This window comes from Diabrotica virgifera, chromosome 2 (genome assembly GCF_917563875.1).
Source record: "Diabrotica virgifera virgifera chromosome 2, PGI_DIABVI_V3a".
NCBI classification, from domain to species: Eukaryota; Metazoa; Arthropoda; class Insecta; order Coleoptera; family Chrysomelidae; genus Diabrotica; species Diabrotica virgifera.
The window spans coordinates 173,059,854-173,080,352 of NC_065444.1; the positions used below are offsets into that span (position 1 = coordinate 173,059,854).

The following is a 20,499-nucleotide window of genomic DNA, read 5'->3' on the forward strand; positions in this document are numbered from 1 at the left end:
TAAAAATTTCAAAGCGCTGCATTCAATTGTTTAAATTTTATTCAAATCCCAGAGAGCATTTCTTTGCAATAACAAGTCAGAAAAAATGACCTTGGAACCATTCCACAGGTGTCAAATGAAAGAGCATGAGCTCTTTGCATGAGGTTTAAAAAGTAAATAAAAAATACATTTATTAGTAATAAATAATATGCAAAAGTATATGCTTGGTCTGCCATATATTTTTAGTAAATATTGGCACGCGAAAGAAAAAGTTTTCCCATCCTTCCATCCATCCATCCAATGGCACTACAGCCCAAATCGAGCCTTGGCCTCCTTCAACAAGCTTCTCCAGTCATTTCGATTTACCGCTGTTCTTTTCCATGAACGCGTTCCCAGGATGTTCCTGGCATCCTCATCGATTTCGTCTTCCCATCTCTTTTTAGGTCTTTTTCCCTGCATTCTTGAATTTAGCAATTTTCTGGGGATTCTATTCTCATTCATGCGGACTATGTGCCCTGCCCACCGTAATCTCTTGAGTTTAGTGTATTGTGCTAGAGTTGGTTCGCTATATTGCTCGTATATTTCTCTATTATACCTAATTCGCCAGTTGTTATTTTCACTTATTGGACCCAGTATCCTACGTAATATTTTTCTTTCAAACACATCTAATGCATTGGCAGATTTCTGTGTCACCACCCATGTTTCACAGCCATAACTTACTATGGGCCTGATTATTGTTTTATAGACCCAGAGTTTTGTTTTCCGGTGTACGTCTCGCGATTTGAATATGTGGCCCATCGCGAAATAGGCTTATTTGCAAGCACAAGCCTTCCATTTATTTCCGGTTCTTCTTCATTGCTTGCGACCAGATCCATTCCTAGGTACGTGAATCTATTCACATGTTCTTTATCGTCAATAAAGTGTTCTTGCGCCGGTCTATTTGATCTGGTTTGTATGAGTAGTTTTGTTTTATTTGTATTTATTGCTAGCCCTACTGCTTTCCCATCCTTACTAGTCTATAAAGTACGTCAAATAATTTGCTGCTATATAATTTCTTATTTCTTCTAAATATATAATATTGCTAAACAAGATCCTTTCTTATCGTTGTAACTTTTATTAAAAATTGAAAGTTCAAATTCTATTCCACTGTAACTTCTGCAACATTGTAACTTCTACAAATATATCTGAGTTATATTTCTCAGTGGTATAATAGAATCATCAGAGACTAAAACTAAATTTGAATATCCAGCAATACATTATGTAAATTTATATCAAACTCCATGTTAAGAATTCCACAGTGTTGCAATTCTTATAGTTTAGGTGTACATGTCAGATGTACATGATATATTCGGGTTATGACAGATAATTTATGAAATGGAACTGGAAAATTGATTTATGCAATCTAGCTGCAAATTAAATGCATCTAAACCCGTCTGGGATGTGTAACGTTAACAACCGATTTGTAATTCAAATATCTAATTTTCACAATAAGTAAGAGAATTGTTAAATATTGCGACGTACTAGTACATTTACGACGTGCTAATTGCATCTTCAAAATTAAGATCAAGTGCAAAATGCTATAAGAATATAAAATAAGAAATTGAATTATAGAACAACAATAAATAATAACTGGACTATATGTATAATAGGCGAGAGGCAGGCACCCCCAAAATGACATGGTATTGACCTCGGTGTGGTGAATGGCTAATTTTTAACATTTTGTTCTAAAACTAACCATAAAACTTCTTTGTACTCTATATTTTAACATACACACATGTCCAAAAGTTTGGAATACGTACAAATAATATATCTACGCCTACGGTGGTTTCAAAATTGTTGTTGATATTCATTTTAGAGCGTTTTTACATGAAAATGATAAAAACTTTGAATCGTTTTTGTATCATTTTGCCCATTTTGGTCACATTCAACTGATTAGCGTATTTACGCATTATTTCAGTATGTGTTTAAATTTGAATTGAGCGGTTTAAAAATGCATAGAAACATGATATCTCACTTTGACAGATCTAGAGTAATTGCTTTGTTACAACAGGGATTTAGCCAAAGTGATATCGCGAATATTGTTGATGTTACTCAGAGTGCTGTATCTAAAATTTAAAAAAAATTCCAAGAGGCAAATGATGTCAAGGATCGTCCCAGAAGTGGTAGAAGTCGACGTACAACAGCAGCATAGGATCGGCAGATTACATTGATAGCTCGAAGAAATCGTCTGGAATCCACAAGTGGTGTATCCAGAGAAATTTCAAGGCTGCAAGGACTGAATATTTCACGGCAAACAATAGCACGCCGACTAAATGCGGTAAATTTGTATCGTAGAAGGCCCTTACATGTTCCTAAACTAACCTACCAACACAAAATAGTAAGGTTGCAATGGGCTACAGAAATGGTGCAACATGGTCCTAACTGGAATAACGTGATGTTCTCTAATGAGTCAAAAATTGGCTTGGTATCTGATTCGCGAAGAACACTGGTTTGGAGGGCCCCAGGACGACAAGCCCGACTAGAAACATGTTTGAAGGTGGCAGTATTATGGTTTGGGGTGGTATTATGAGTGGTACACGGGGGCTACTGCTGGTTCTGGAGAGAAGTGTCACTGGTGCTGTGTACATCGAGGAAGTTTTAAATCCCGTCGTACGTCTATTCCGAGGGGCAGTAGGTGATGAATTTGTGTTTGTGCATGACAACGCACCTCCTCATCGAACAGCAGCAGTACAAAATTTTCTGGAAGAAGAATGAATATCTACATTACAGTGGCCCTCGAATTCCCCCCATATGAACGTTATTGAACATGCTTGGGACATTCTCAAAACACGCATCAAAAAGCGAAACAATCCCCCTATTACACTTCGCGAACTAAAAGATGCTGCTCGTGAAGAATGGGAGAGAATTCCGCAAGCCCAGCTCGACCAGTTAATCGGCAGCATGCCAAATCACCTACAGGCATGCATACAGGCCAATGGAGGAAATACTAATTATTAGTTTTATTAAAAATTATTTTTTTCTTTACTAATTTATTTTTAAATGTAAGTTGTACTTTCCAAGTTGTTCACTCCAAGAGAATAAATAATATTTTTGCATATCGTTTATCTGGTTTTGAGATTTATTTAGTATTGTTAAGAATTGAAACAAAATGATGTTTAACTATTCAGAAAAGTTTATATATAAAAATCAATAAAAAGACGAAATATTCCAATATTCCAAACTTTTGGACATATGTGTAAATATGATTGAAAAGCTAAATTTCAAATTTTGTCCTCAACTTTTGCGATTTAACTTTGCAATTTATGAATCTGCACCTCTTATTTAAAAAAAAAATCATCTTTTATTAGAATAAGACTGTTACGAGTGCCATAGTCTTCAGAAACGTGAAAACTATAGCCTATAAAAATTTCAGAAAAAAATATTGAAATTGAACATAGGTGTAGTGAGTTAAACGCAGAAAAACGTAATTTCTTTTTTATTTTTAACCTTTAACTATACGCGCTGGCGTATTTTGTACGCCAGATATAAGAATTCTACTGCAAATATATTTAAAAATTTAATTTTTGACCTTGTTTATCTTTCTAACCTATCACTGGAATGTGCTTTACAATTTGGTTTTAGTTTGATTATAATCGGCGTTCTGGGAAGATCGTAATTTACAGTTTAGTATTTGTTGTTTCCGGTGGTGGACAATATACGCCACGATTATATTAATATAAGTAGTAATATAAGTTCATATTTCAATTGTTTTTTAGTCATTATGGCACAAAATATATTTTTCTTTATAAACAATACTTTTTCTCCCGTAAAAAAACACATTTCAAAAAAATTTTTATTAGTAGGTAATTTTATTTATCATGGAATCCAGTTATTCCATGCTTCCAGTTATAAATCCCAATTGGCTTACTGAAAAGGAACTCCAGTATTCACTGATGCTGAATAAAGTTTATAACAAACAACTAAGTGTATTTAAAAAAAAAACAAATCTGCTGTTTTTAAGTGTATTTCCTTGTGGCGTATAAAGTACGCCACGCGTGTAGTTATGTTATAACTTGATGCGCGGGTAGTTAAAGGTTAAGGTAAAATTACGTTTTTGGCAACGTTCGCCCACTTAAGATTCAAAATAAACTTTATTTTCGTTTTTAGTACCATCAAGAAGATAAAGTAAGACCAAAATTAGTCATTCACCACCCGTGGTAAGTATCTCGAGAAATAAGCCTTATTTTAGGGGTATATAACCTCGATATTAAAAGTTGCACCATTTTTTTTCTATAAAACATTTTTATCTACATCTACAACTCCCCAGATATTTTCTTTCACTTGTACCCTATATTTTAACATACACGTGATCAAAAAGCTAAATTTCAAATTTTGTCATTCAACTTTTGCGATTTAATTTTGCAATTCACGAATCTACACAAAGTAAAACCAAAATTAGTCATTCACCAATCGTGGTCAGTATCACGAAAAATAAGCGTTTTTGGGGGATTTGGGGGTATACAGCTCGTCTAGAGGTAATGCCCAAGTATTAGACTAGTGACCGACTTAAATAAAGTTTAACATACGGCTACAATTTGCATTTTTCTAATGTCAAATTCAAGGTTCTGTGTCAGAGTATGTCCCCCTTTTTCACCGGAAATGTGTAGGGCCTCATAAATCAACGATTAAAGTTTAAAAAAATATCAAACAATAGATTTTTTGGTAAATTTGATATCGCATACGTAAGCGAGATAATTTGACTAGGTAGCGTTCGATAAGGTTTAATAAGGCTTGTTAGTTTTACTTAGACTTGGTAACGGTGGGTTTTTATAGAGCAAGATTGGTCAGGTATGTAAGTTTGATTATTTGTTGTTAATTTTAAATTAGTTAAAAAAATGAATTTGTTTTATTGAAGATACTCTACTCAATTATTGGATTCTGTAACGTTTCTAGACCTTTAACAGCTTTATCTATTCTAACAGAAAAAATCAAAATACCTAAACTAATTTGCATTTTTCAAGGAAAATTATTTTTACTTAAATTTTGAATTTTTTCTTAAATTCAAAATAAATTTTTAATCAGCGTTATTAAACTGGCCAGAATACACTCTTTTATGCTATTTGTTTCTAATAATAACCTGAGATTCTTCATATTTACAACAAAATAGTACCGTTTGTAGCTAGTTACATACATACATAAATATTATGAAACACCGATTTTCAATACATCATTTTCAACAGAGATGATTCAGTGTTGGTATGTGTCAGCAGAACAACCCTCATGTGGGTATAGTTTCAGGTTGGGACATATCGTCCCTACCATTTCCAACTATCTAATGTGAAAAATTGGGTTTTTCAGATTCAATACCTTGCCCTCGCATTATACGTGATACATCTTGTGGCAAATTCTCGTTATTGTAGCTTGATTAGGAGCGCGGGAAATATGCTGTTTAAACCATCGAATATGAACTTTTTTTCATTTGGTTGACTGCAAACTGACGAAAATGGTTATATTCGATACTTTTGTTTTGTATAAAAATAACTAAATGTATATTTGTACACCGCTAAATGTCGAATGTGTCACATTCGTTCGTTTGTGTTGTAATTTATTCAACAGTTATTAAATCATAATCTGTAAACTGTCGAAAATGCTAAACTTCGGTGAAGAATAAAATGCAGGTGTTTACAATTTGTGCGAATTTTGTTCGAATATCGCCTCCAACAAATTCTTGTGAGGCAGTTTATGATTTCATTTTAACGGATTTTTATTATTTGATTATACAGTTATTCGCTGTTATACATTCGCTACTTTGAATTATCGGACTGAAACAAATCTTTGATTAATACAAAAAGCAAAGTAACGAATGTGATTTTTTGGAAAGAAAAAAATGATAAGCAGTTCAAATTTGGTATCAATCTAACAAGGATTAAACATTACATACAAAAAATAAAAAAAATTCCCATTTGTCAATGTGCTAATTTAGGAGTCTCTACAAAAGAGTTATTTTGTCCTGAAAAGTAGGTACCACTTTTCACATTCGATAGTTGGAAATGGCAGGGACGATATACTGAGGTACTTTGGTCATGTCACTAAAAGGAAAGAGGGCATGTAAAGACTGACGAAATGTTTACCAGTGTATTTATTTAACATTTAAATAACAGAATACCTGCCTTAGGTAGTAGTCAACAGGTTATCAACTAAGTAGTGGAAGTGGAAGGAAAGAAAGCAAACTGTATCTTCGTGGATAAGTTAAGAATGTTGTGAAACAAATTTTTTATGGCCGGAAAATCTTTAATTTGGGCGATTTACTTTAATACGCTGTGAAAACCATCAATTGGAAAATGATCATGACTATACTATAGTTTTACATCTGACTCAATAATAATAGTGAGTGTTCGATACGAGATACGTGCGTTTTTGTAGTAGGACACTGTAAAGTTTTAGATCATATTGTAAATTTAATTAGTACATTTGCCTTGACTTCTTCGGTTAATGGACTGTAGGTTAAAATGCTATTTCTCAGACTCTCTTAAAGTTTTATGCTTGCATAAGTTATAATTTTTTCTTTTATGTCAAAGCAATTTGTTGTTACTGAACATGGTGCGTACACATCCACATGTGTCATATTTATTTTACTAGTTTATATTTTTCTGCAGCCGATCCGAAAATAAAACTTTCGATATGATTTATTAAATCGAAAGTACCATTTTACACAACTAGTACCGAAAATAGCTAGTTTCGGGACTAATTTTTTCACTTTCGGGACACTTTTTTTACTTTCGGGACGATTTTGTGTAGCTAGGCAACGGCTTTGACAGTAACATCAACTTTGTATTTTATTATGACAACGCTTGCCATTTAAGATTCGTGTGTGTGAAAATGGCCGCAACCAAATTAATATCTCAAAAAATAGTAAAAGTACTGCCACGTCTAACACTAATTTCAATACTGCCACTTCTGTTAATATTCCTAACAATATCAATGTAAATAATTGTTATAATTGTGTTATTAATATTCATAAGTAGATTTTTCTAATGTTGAATTCACGAGAGCAACTTTAAAGTGTTTAATAAAAGTTCATAAGTAAAGCTTATCCATATATTCTTTTTAACATACAAAACGGCTGCAGAAAAAATATTGTACGTAACACGATCCAAAAGTGATTTTACGAAACTCGCAGGATTCCAGGACTCGCCCTGGAAACTTCCTACTCGTCTCGTAAAATATCACGTTCGGAACTTGTTATTCTTTTTCTCATGATCATCTTTCAGTGCGTCACAGTTTTTCGATTTCTTTCTAACGCATTAAAATGTATGTGACAGAAAAAAGGCACGTCGGTGATTACATTTCGTCGGTGACATTTATAACATTTATTCTAGTTATTTTAGTTGTCGATAGATGGCGCCATAATAAAAAAAACAAATTTTTTTTAATTAGATAATAATATTACAAATATAATCTGTATAATTTATAAGACTATATAAATCAAAGAAAATACCATTTTATAAATGCAAGAAACACATTTGATTTGTTTTTATTCCAAATTGAAAATAAAATGTGACAACTGTCAGATTTAACTAAAATGTTATGTTAGAATAAATGTCATAAATGTGTATTATCACAGACTTACCCTTTTTCCTATCATTTGTTACGCACTGAAAAATGATCATGAAAAGGACAATAGGGCTTTTCATCGATTCTCATTTGTTTCGAGCTGCTGTCATGTGTCACATAATATTAATATATCTACGTCATACGTCTCTGGTTTGTATCATTGTTATATACCAATAACGTATGACGTAGATATATTAATATTATGTGACACATGACAGAAGCTCGAAACAAATGACTGTGAATGAAAAGCCCTATACATAAATTACTATTACAGATGTAATTTGCTGTTTCGAAATGACATTTGTTAGAAAATGGCTTCCAGGGACCTGCCCCGAAACAATAGGGAACTTGCATAAAATTTAAAATTGGAAAAAAATGTTATAAATCACAACAGAACATAATTTAAAACATGTATCAATGATAAAAAAGGTTTGGGTGTCTTTCGTTTTTCCCCTAAAGACGATTAAAAATTCAAATTATTCCAGCCAGCAAAAAACGCGTCGTGACGTCATATGGTTTTGCATTTACATTTTACACCAAAAAGTAAACAAAATTAATTAGACATTATAAACGTCAGTAAAAAATACAGTTATGTGACGTTAAAAGTGTTTTTGTTCGTTTGAACTATTCATAGAAAATTTTTACTTTTACAAAATGGTTTTATTTTCAATAGTAAACCTTCTTTTCTTTCCTTCAAAAACTGTATCAAACTCCAATCTCAACAAACTGGTATATATTATTACAACGACATACGATAAATGTCATTAGAATATAAATATTTTTCCTTTATTACCCTACGACGAGCTGGCCAAATACCCAAGTAGGTGGAGGCCAATAAACTAAAGAAGGAAAAGAAGAATATACCTAAATATAACGCTGTGTCTAGATACACGCTAACGTGTACCTACGCAAATAAAAAAGTTACTGTCAGAGTGTTGGCGTGTTGGAATTTGTTTAATTGCGTTGTGTTTATACTTTAATTTAAATATTGATTAGTAAAGGATTTCTTATTTTTTATTTGTTTAGTGTTTGTTTTTAAATTAACTATGCAGTGTGGACAATTATTTAGTTGTTTTAATGAGTTTAACAACATTTTAAAACAGTATGAAAAAGTTAAGAGACTATAGATTATTATATATTTTTTTAGTTATCAAGTGAAATACAGTATTTAGTATTACAATATAGTAAGTACAATATGTTACTATTTAGTATATACAATATTTAGTATTACCGTCCAAAATTAAAATAAAAGGAAGACCTAAAGCTTTCACAATAATAATTAACTTGTTATGAAGCTATTTTCTTGTGGCATTTTTGTAATCAACTATTCTAAATGGGAACTAAGCCACAATTTAACTAAAAAAATGATGTTATTAACGTTTCAACGTCTAAATCGGACGTCGTTGTCAAAATACACAATATTATTAAAATAAACAAAAATGTTCTTGCTTAGTAAAAAATTCTTTCTAATAATTTATTTAATCTGACTAATTTTTGTATTTTGACAATGACATCCGATTTGGACGTCGAAACGTTAATAAAATCTTTTTTTAGTTACATTGTGGCTCACTTCCCATTTAGAATAGTTGATTATAATAATTAACTTACGTATAAAAATTATTTTAGCAATATTTTGTTCGTGTCATGTCAACTAAATACATATATTTATTTTGCTAACCTAAATATATACTTTTATTATATACATTGATTTATTACAATTAAGTTTGAAACATCTGAATAGTTCTGCTTCCCTTCCCTTAGCAAATATTTTTCTATCAAACAAACACTAAACATATAAAAATAGCATGTATTTACCAAAATATACAGTCACTGCGTACGTTGAATAATCACGTCACTGGCTTGATGAAGTTTAATTCGCGTGTATGTACCTAACTTTTTTATTTGCGTACACGTTAGCGTTTATCTAGACAAAGCGAAATGTAACCATAATAATAACTAATGTAAAACTAGGTGACGTCACGGGCCGTTCGAACTACTTTAAAATACCGAAGACTTTAAATTTGTACTTCTAAGTTATTATGAGTTTTTCAAGCGTGAAATTTTGTAAATGTCATTTTTATACAAAACTGAACATTATTATGTAATAAAAAAAAAATGTGCAAGTTGCCTATTATTATACTATTAGTAGATATAATTATAAAGTTCTGTGTAATATGTGCAAGTCTCACAGGTACTGTCTACGTGAGTTTGAAAGAGGCCACGATGTATGAATCATGTTTGAATGGCATTAAAGCTTAAAGCTACACGAATTTTGATTAAAGCCGGCCGCTCACGGTACTGCAGTGCCGACAAAATCGTCGATGATATCAATTCTGCAGTACTGCAGCGACAGGCCAGTCTCTCTTTGGTAAAATTGTAAAGCGGGCTCCACACTCTCGGCGAAGTTGCTTCGCCAAAGTTGACCGAAGTCCGAAGTACTCTATACAGACTCGTTCTACTTCGCGAGGAAAACATTCAAGCGGTGCGATACCGACAAAGATCCCCTTGACTCGGACGATCCAGACCGACAGAGAATGGAAGTTGAACGAAGTGAGGCAAAGTTACACAAGGTGGCCGTCTACACTCTCGTACTTGTTGAACCTCGATCTACTTCGGCGAGAGTGTGGAGCTCACATAACGTCTTGTTGGATGAACGGTCAGACACGATCAAAATTTTTGTCAATTAGTCGAATTCAGAAAAAATTGAACGATACCGCAATATCGTGAGCGGCCGGCTTTAAAAAAATTGTGCGTGGCCAATTATTTAAATCAATATTAAAATTCTTGCGGTGCTTATCTAACTGTTTTGTAAAAATGGCAAAATAATTTGTGAACTTACCGTTTTCGCGTGCAACTTTGATTTCTTCATGCTGGCTTCGCGTAATTTCACAAGACAGTTCCGTTTCTACCATTGTTTCAGAGACCACCAAGTAGTTGTGGCTCTAAAAAAATACATTAATATTACTACATTATTCTCAAACTACATGAAACTAATTAATAAACGCAAACCCTAAAACAAAATAAAAAAGATTGTGCAATATATGTATGTATAGTTTGTTCGCTAAACTCAGACACAACTGGCTAGTGATTTTAGTAGGTATTTTTTTTTGTTTTTGATCAATTTTGCCAAAATTGGCAAAATTAATAACTATTTGATAATTATTAACTATTTAGTAATTATTTTTTTGCCAATTTTACCAAATTGGCAAAATTACTGACTAAAATCACTAGCCAGTTGTCTCTGAGTTTAGCGAACCGACTATACCTATAGCTTATGATATTCACCAATGAGGAGCGTTATTGGATATATTATAAGCGTTATAGACGGAGTGGCAGCGCTGAAAAATCTCTTTGAATTTAATAAAGCTAGATTTTTCACAGTTGATTACTGTGAGTGTGTAGAGAAACATACTGCGGTCGGTCAAGCGAAACGTAGAACAGGGGTTACTGAGAGGGTATCAAAGTTGCTTTCCTACGAAGGTAATTAAATCCATTTACTAAGACTGAAAATCAGTATACACATTCTAAATTAAATATAAATAAAAGTTATTGTAGTCGGTCAGCTGTATGACGGGACAGAGCCGATCGATCGGCCCCAATAGTCGATTGAGGAAATGAAGCATTTTGGCTCGCAATTTTTTCGTCCAGCATGGATTTACTTGAAATTTTCACAGAAGGTAGGGAATAGTCCAAAGATCATTTTCTATATCATGCCGCTATCATACGCTAAAACCTTGGGGGTGGTTGCCACTCCATCTCGGGGGTGGGAATTTTTTATTACATTTTAACATGTAATTCGATGGAAAAAGTGATTCTAAGAAAAAAATGTTTTTTACATTTTCTTCGTGAAACTAATATTTTTCGAGTTATTCGCGATTGAAAATAACAGTTTTTCGACGAAAAAATCGACTTTTTAGAGGGGTTTTTGAGAATACAATCAACTTGAAATGGAGGCATTTTTCGAAAAATTACCCAGAAAAAAATGTATTTATTTTAACGAGATACATCTAAAAAAATTTATTCGAGGCGTTTCCGGAAATTGTTTTTATTTTCCCAGCATCCGTGATTGCTTGCAAATTTTAGAAGCCTTGGACGTGTAACCAGAGAAGGTTCCCATTGTTTTCAATCTGGTGGGATGTAGGTAGAGGTATAGTAATATTTTTGGTGTTGTTTTATGTGCTATTAGATTGAAAACTTGTTCTTTTGTTTTTACTTTATTTGGAAAGTGATTTGGTAATACGTAACAATTTCCAGCCCACTTGAAAGAAATTTAAAAAACATATATTTGAACTTTGAAAAATATAAATAGAATCGAACAAAAAAAAAGGTTTGGGGAGGTAGAAATGCAAAAAAATTAGTAGGTACAGTATATTCCGTTTCTAAGCGTCTTATTCGGGGTAAACCGCTGCATCTGTGCTTAAATTCGCGCAGCCCGTTTTCAAGAATTTCAGATTGAATAAGATTAATTAAATATTATGCTATATACAGGGTGGTTCATCTTATTCGCCTCGGTCTCTGTACGGAAAACCACTTGATATTTTGAAAACATTTCTTCACAGAAATATACAGGGCCTTTAATACTACAATCCAAAAATAGTATGAATTATACAGGGTGCTCCAAAAAAGAGTGGTATATCAAAGTTATATTTTTTCTTATGGAATGCCCTATATCTGATGACAGTACTGAATTGACCTTAAAAAATAAGCTATACTTTCATAAGGTTTCCCTATACCTAAATACAGGGTGTTTTGATTTATTTCGATTTTTATGAAAATGTAAGGTTTTAGAAAAAAATAAATATCTACGAATCTAAGAATCAGTAGCAAATTCTTTCTTGGACCTTAATAATAGACTATTTAGCATACTTAAACAGATGATTACTGTAACAAAATTTCTTACAGGGTGGTCAAAATATGAGATTGTTCTATTAACAAATTCAAGCTGTAATAACTTACTTATTTTAAATAGAACACCCTGTATCTTACTAGTCTATCGCGTATAAAATTTACTTAGCTTTCAATTTATATTAGGGTTTCCTATACCTATCTTTTACAGGGTGGTCAAAATATTAGATTGTTCTATTAAAAAATTCAAGCTGTAATAACTTACTTATTTTATCTGGAACACCCTGTATCTTACCAATCTATCGCGTAGAAAATTTACTTTGCTTTCAATTCTTATTAGGGTTTCCTATACCTATCTCCCTTCATTTTTTAAATATTTAAAGATTTCCTAATTTGTAAGCTTTAAAAATTAGAATTAAGTACCTATGTCGTGGTTATGTACAACACATCACCAACACCCGCACCGCAATATACTTAAATATATTAGTCAAGATACTTTCGTTAATAAAATTCAAATTTTTATCATTTAATCACACTTATTTTAATTAATGTTCTTATTTTAATTAATAGTCGATATTCTATTCTTTATAATGGAAGATATTTAAAATCTCTTCAATTCCATGTAAACATTCTCAATACACATGTTATTCTGTAAATGTAAATTTCCATGTTATTCGGTAAATACCCATTTTTATATATTTTTGTACAATAGGCTCGTTTTCGTCATAGTAGCCATTGCACTTAATTGTTTGTAATTGCGATTCAAAGATTCAAACAAAAAGTGGTGTTCTTAAATTTACTTAATAACCGTTAGTTTAAGGTATGGAAAATACTTATACGGAATGAAATATAATTTAAATGTCTTCCAGAATACGGCATCTAATATAGGATATGCAGTTTAATATAAACATATTATTCAATGTCACATGTAGGCCAAAATCAACTAAAATAATACAACACTCTGTGTGATTACATGATAACAATGAAAATTTTATTAATGACAGTATCATGTCTAAGTATACTGTCGGTGTTGGTGATGTGTTGTACATATGTAACCACGACATATTTACTTAATTCTAATTTTTAAAGCTTGCAAATTATTAAATCTTTAAATATTTAACAAATGAAGGGAGATAGGTATAGGAAACCCTAACAAGAATTGAAAGCTAAATAAATTTTCTACGCGATAGGCTAGTAAGATACAGGGTGTTCTATTTAAAATAAGTAAGTTATTACAGTTTGAATTTGTTAATAGAACAATCTAATATTTTGACCACCCTGTAAAAAGATAGGTATAGGAAACCCTAATACAAATTGAAAGCTAAGTATATTTTCTACGCAATAGACTAGTAAGATACAGGGTGTTCCATTTAAATTAAGTAAGTTATTACAGCTTGAATTTGTTAATAGAACAATCTCATATTTTGACCACCCTGTAAGAAACTTTGTTGCAATAAGCATCTGCTTAAGTATGCTAAATAGTCAATTATTAAGATCCAAGAAAGAATTTGTTACTGATTCTTAGATTCGTAGATATTTATTTTTTTCTAAAACCTTATATTTTTATAAAAATCGAAATAAATCAAAACATGTATTTAGGTATAGGGAACCCTTATGAAAGTATAGCTTATTTTTAAAGGTCAATTCAATAATGTCATCATATATAGGGCATTCCATAAGAAAAAATATAACTTTGATATACCACTCTTTTTTGGAGCACCCTGTATAATTCACATTATTTTTAGATTGTAGTATTAATGGCCCTGTATACTACTGTGAAGAAATTTTTTTAAAATATCAAGTGGTTTTCCGTACGGACACCGAGGCGAATAAGATGAACCACCCTGTATATTCAATAACAAATATTCTCATAGAGGCAGTTATTAAATCAGGCATTTCTAAGATATTACACAAATGGAATCAGTTTGTAAATACTTGCTAGAAATCTTTTTTTAAGCGACGAAAAGAGTCACAAAATTTACAACCATAAAAAAATATAATATAGGGTGAGGCAGATAACTGGCCTATTAGAAATATCTCGAGAACTAAAGGCAACAGAATCATGAAAATTGGAATAAAGGGGTTTTGATGGATGATCTATTAAATGAAAATATTTTCATCTCTTTGCAACTTCCGGTTATACCGGAAGTTGCTTATAACTTGGTTTTTTTTAAATGGAACACCCTGTATATTTTTACATTTTTGGATTCTCCTGAATATCTTCTTTCTTAAAATATGAGATTTTGTAATATTATACAGGGTATTTTAAAAGATATTTACGTTTTTTTATTAATTTCGTAGCAACATTCACACCCTGTAGAATTGTAATAGTTTGACATTAAAAACTCTGCTTACGTTCAAGTGATTTTTAATATAGCCTATTATTGTTAAGAATCATTAGTATAGCTAATTTTGAAATATTAGTATACAGGGTTGGTCGAAACTCGGAATGAATATTTTCTGAGTTTTCTTAAATAGAACACCCTGTATTTTAGTATTGTAATGAAATAATATTTCATAGTACTTCTTTATTTTATAAGTATTCCCTATACCTAACTGCTTTAATTTGTGAGTTATTGGTGATTCAAGCTAAACATTAATTGCAACAAAAAATACGTAAAATTTTATTAGGTTGGCCATGAAAATATTCAATCACAAACAATTTTTCAGAAATAAATACATATTAATCCAGACCGATCCTTAAAATTACCAATAATGGTTTAGCTATCAAAATAGCTACGTAGTTAAGATTGTTATTGCGACTAACAATTAAGCACAAATTAAAGCAGTTAGGTATAGGGACTGCTTAAGAAATAAAAAAGTACCATAAAATATCATTTCATTGCAATACTAAAATACAGGGTGTTCCATTTAAGAAAACTCAGAAAATACTCATTCCGAGTTTCGACCAACCGTGTATACTAAAACTAAAAATTTAGCTATACTAATGATTCTTAACAATAGTAGACTATATTAAAAATCATTTGAACGTAAGTAGAGTTTTAGTTGTCAAACTACTACAATTCTACAGGGTGTGAATATTGCTACGAAATTAATAAACAAACGTAATTATCTTTTAAAATACCCTGTATAACATTACAAATCCTCATATTTTAAGAAAGACATCGAAGAGAATCCAAAAATGTAAAAATATACAGGGTGTCCCATTTAAAAAAACGAAGTTATATATAACCGGAAGTTGCAAAGAGATGAAAATATTTTCATTTAATAGATCATCCTTCAAAACCCCTGTATTCCAATTTTCATGATTCTGTTGATTTTAGTTCTCGAGATATTTCTAATAGGCCAGTTATCTGCCTCACCCTGTATAATATTATAAACATGCTAATACATACATATAACGGGTGGTGAATTGGAAAACGGGCCATAGGAAATACAATGTAAAATTCTAAATTGTTGAATTCCTGCTTCCCTAACTATTTTACATCAAAACACGTAAGAAATCCCTTGTAGAGGATTTAAATCTGTATTGAAATTGAAAACAACTATTAAAACTGTTCTACGAATTAAACATATTCCAAAATTTTGTAAAAATATAATAAATTTTTTAGAAAATCACGCCAAAGTTAGGCTACACACAATGTCATGATGTGTAAAGGTTGCGTTCGGTCACAATTCACAATGAAGTTATTAATATTAACAATATTTGAACTGTCAAAAGTTTTATTTTATCGTTTATTGTTTAAAAAATAATAAAGTTGATAAGATACCCTCATTTGAGGAGAACGTATTAATAATAAGTATTAATAAGTCAAATTATATCGGTTTTCATTATTTGCGTTGCTAAATTTTTTTTTTATTGTTAAACAAAGCTATAAACACATAGTGCTTCCCGTGCCTAATACATGCGTTTACATGCATGCTACGTAGAAATTGCCTGGCTTGCACTTGTACCTACTCTACCTACTCGTTCGAATTTAAATGAGAGATCATTGAAAACTAACTCAAGCACTAGGTGTTTATAGCTTTGTTTAGCAATAAAAAAATACGTTTTTAGCAATGCAACTTATCAAAACCGATATAGTTTGACTTGAACTTTCAAATGCGGTAAGCAGAATTGCTATTTTATTTTTTGATCAAAAGTTATTCAGGTTCAAAAATTGCAATTTTTTGATTTTTTGAAAGTTTAACCGCGTTTATCTCGAAAACTATGCATCCTACGAAAAAACTTGTCAGGACATTTTTTGCTTAGGAATTTCCAAACTTTTCTTGACTTGACTTCATGTAAAAAACAATTAAATATATTTATTGAAAAAACTAGTTCTTTAAGAGGCAAAATAAGCGCGCGGAAAACCCGTTCCAAGACTGCAGGTTTAATTTTGAATATTATTTAGAGATATTTGGCATACATATTTGGCACAAAGAAGAATAGAACAAGTAAAAGAGTATATATTATTGTGTATCATTTTGTCAATCAAAGATAGAATAAAATTTTTATTTTTTTTAATATAACGCGGGCACATAAATTTGATACACCCTGTATATTGATTTGTAACTATTTATTAGAAGTTAGATTTTACGCAGTGGATTTACCCTTAATGAGTTTTTCCCTGAAGAATTAAAGACATTTGTGAATAAAGTGAAGTGAAAAGACAATTTATTTCGGATTATAATTTTAAAAAGATTGTTTTGTTACGGGAAAGGCAAAATCCACAGGTAATTGTAATTATTAGTTTTTAGAAAAATTAGGTAGAGAAATTTGGAATTTTAAGTTTAAGCCCAAGAATATTTGTAGAATTCCCGAAAAGTAATTACGATGAGTAGAAGTATTTGTTGAAAGAATGCATGGGTTTTTTCGAATGAAAAAAGAGGAATGTGGAGAGAGAAATGTTTCTGATTGGCTTGGCAATTTGGAGTGGGGAGAGAGAAGTTTGAATGTTCGGACAGTTTGGAAAAGGAGATTATTATGTGACCGGCATCCGAGAAGCGCAGTCAAAAGTTTTCGTGAGTAGTTCAGAAGCAAGTACTAGTGGTTGTTTGATAGTGAAGAGTAGCTGAAAGGTGGAACGAGAGACAAATCAAATTGAGAAGAAATGCCTCTTTGATTCTGTAAAGTCCAAGAGAGTAAGTTACAAGAACTATAGTTATTAAAATTATTTGTGACACCAAGTAAAAAAGATACTTGGGTCTCAGGAGATTATTATTGTGAGAAAAAGAGGAGAGAGTTTTGGAGTTTATTGAACGAGTACTTGTCAAAAGAGGCCTGGCTCGTGTTTTGGAGAAATAGTTGCAGGTATGCTGCTGGATTGATGCTGAGAACGGAGAGGGCTTTAATTGGTAGCCTAACATAATCAACAAGGAAGAGCTGTTTGGGTCAAGAGGAGACATCATTGTGTGTGAATCAAAAAGGTCAGTCAATAACTTATGTGATAGATTTTCTTTATAATCAGAAGTTAATTTTTTTGCGTAAAAGCATATGAATTAAGATTCCAACATTTCAAAAATTTAATAAGAAGTATAAATGGTTTTGCGAATACCTAAATTTGTTTCTTTAGCTTGTTTTATTAATGGTATCAAGAACAAAGCGATAAATATTTGTTTGAATTAGATTAATTTATATGGTAACGGTTTCATTTGGACAGTTATGTCCACAGGATTTAATTGATAAATTTTCAGAGCATTGCTTTTGATAATAAAGATAGGTATTTGTATGTGTTTATTTATGGTATTTCTATTTATTTCCTTTTCCTATTTTATCCCGATAAGGATCAACTAAGAGATACTGAAGCCACGAGAAAGGATAAGTATAACCTAAGATCGAGAAAGGATAAGTATAACCTAAGATAATTTAGTTATTTTTTTTTTATTAGAAAAAGGCATCCTGGGATTTTTCTTAATTTTTTATGTATGATTTGCGACAATTGAATAATTAATTAAATAAACACTAATTAATATAAAAGTAAGAGAAAGCAGATCATAACAACATGGCGAACCAACGTGGGACATGAAAGTATCTCTAGTTGTGAATTTGAAAGGATAGGAAACGGAAAAACAGGTGATGAAAACTTTATTTGCCCGTCGGAAAAAGTTGATATATTTAAAATTTATGAAATATTTTGTTTGAATTATTTTTTTATCTAGGTACAATTTTACATATTTATTTTATTTTTTTATTGATTTGAATTTTGATAAATTTAAAAATTTGTGTGATAAATTGATTATATTTGGGGAGAGAAAAATTTTCGTCTCTACAGTATACAAGGTATTTTCGAATTTCGTATCAGGCGGGGATAAATTTTAATACATGTCGATCACCAGAAGCAAAAGCAAAGAAAACAAAAGACAAGAGGAACGTTTGGAACAAGAAGAACATTTGGAACAAGAAGAACATATAGAACAAGAAGACATTTTCGATACATGGCAACAGAAAAACAGGAATTATCAGGAATAGATAAATTATTACAACTGATGCAACTCCAGTCACAAAAAATGGATAAAAATCAGGAAGAAACATCAAAGAAAATGGATAAAATGGGTAAAATTCAGAAGGAAACATCAAAGAAAATGGATAAAATGCAAGAAAATCAGGAAGAAACAAAACGAGTAATGCAAGAAAATCAGGAGGAAACAAAACAAGCAATAGAAGAAAACAACAGAATTATAGAGAGTATCAAAAAGGAAATGGTTAAAAAAATCGAAGAGATTGCAGAAAAGAGCGAGAAACAGGAGATAGAGATTAAAGAAATCAAAATCAAAATGAAGGAGATAAACAATTGCCAGAAAAAGGAACTAGAAAATTTAGAAACCAAATTTGAAAATGCATTAAAGAAGACAGGCGAGAAATAGAAAGAAAAATGGAGGAAATGAGGTATCAACAAAATTCCGGAGAAAGAAGGGAAACGATTATCCATAGTACAGAGGATGTGAAAATAAGATTTGGCGGGATGTAAAAAAATTACACCCAGTAATTTTCATAAATAATTTAAAAAAGAATGTACGATACATTGGTAACTTCGAAACAGCCAAAGAAACGATAAGGAACCATCTTGAAGATGAGGCGAGTTTATGGTTTGATAGCAAAGAAGAAGAATTGGACAATTGGCATAAATTCGAACAAAAGTTCCTGAGTTATTTCTGGGGAAAAATACAACAGATATAAATAAACAAGGAGTTGCAAAATGGGAGGTACCCTGATAGAATGGGTATTTCAGGAAAAACATACGCACTACAATTATACAACAATGCAAAACACCTACATTACAATTATTCGTCCGAACAGCTAGTAGAACTGATAGCCAGACATTTTGAAGATACCTTAGAAGATCACATAACTTTACAAAACTACAAAGATATCGACAGTTTGTGCCAATTCTTACAAATACGAGAAGCAAAAATGAGAGAAAGGGAAATAAGAAGATCGCAACATAATTATAGACAACGCGAAAATCAAGACTATAGAGATAGAAGACAAGCCTTTAGGAGAGATTATACAAGAAGAGAATTTATTCCGAGGAGGGAAAACGAAAATAGAGACAACGGAAGAGGAAACTATGAACAATGAAATCGGCAATGGAACGAAGACAGATATCGAGAAAACCAGAATAGAAATAACACCCGAACATATCAAGAAGACAGAAATGATAATAGAAGGAATGAACAGGAAAATCGTGGAAACCGATAGGGACCAAGAGAAAATAGAAAAGCGGTAAACAATACGCAAATAGGTGAATATGAGGATGGGAGACAAAGCGACGGAATAAGAAGCGAAGAAGAACAGCAAGCGTCTTTTCACGAAGGCGCTCACTAGACACAAAAAAACAAACAGGAATTTTTTGTCACCCGAAGGAATTTATTAAATTAGCAGGAAATAATGATAAAAGAAGTGGAGTAAATTTAAAATTTGTAGATGGTTTTATCAATGAGAAACCGATTAAAATTATGATTGATACTGGTCGGAAATTACATTGATTAACAGGAAATTAATAAAAGAGGTTGATTTAACGAATTTAATTTACAAAATTCCCATGGTAAATCTAGTGGGCGCAAATAAACGGACTTTGGCAACTATAAATGAAGGAATACGAATAAAGGTACGATTGGGTAAGAAATTTTATGCACTAC

The 20,499-nt window shown here is 31.6% G+C and overlaps 1 protein-coding gene across 11 annotated transcripts in view; it reads right to left on the reverse strand.

Moving 5' to 3' along the window:
• Positions 1–20,499, reverse strand: part of LOC114331473 (transient receptor potential cation channel trpm) — a 1,429,758-nt gene that overhangs the window by 1,156,156 nt on the left and 253,103 nt on the right. For all 11 annotated transcript variants that reach the window (XM_050642920.1, XM_050642916.1, XM_050642919.1 and 8 more), the window contains exon 2: positions 10,412–10,514. In XM_050642920.1, the coding sequence (XP_050498877.1) occupies positions 10,412–10,441 (30 nt within the window). In that variant the 5' untranslated portion in view covers positions 10,442–10,514. The remainder of the gene's footprint in view (positions 1–10,411; positions 10,515–20,499) is intronic.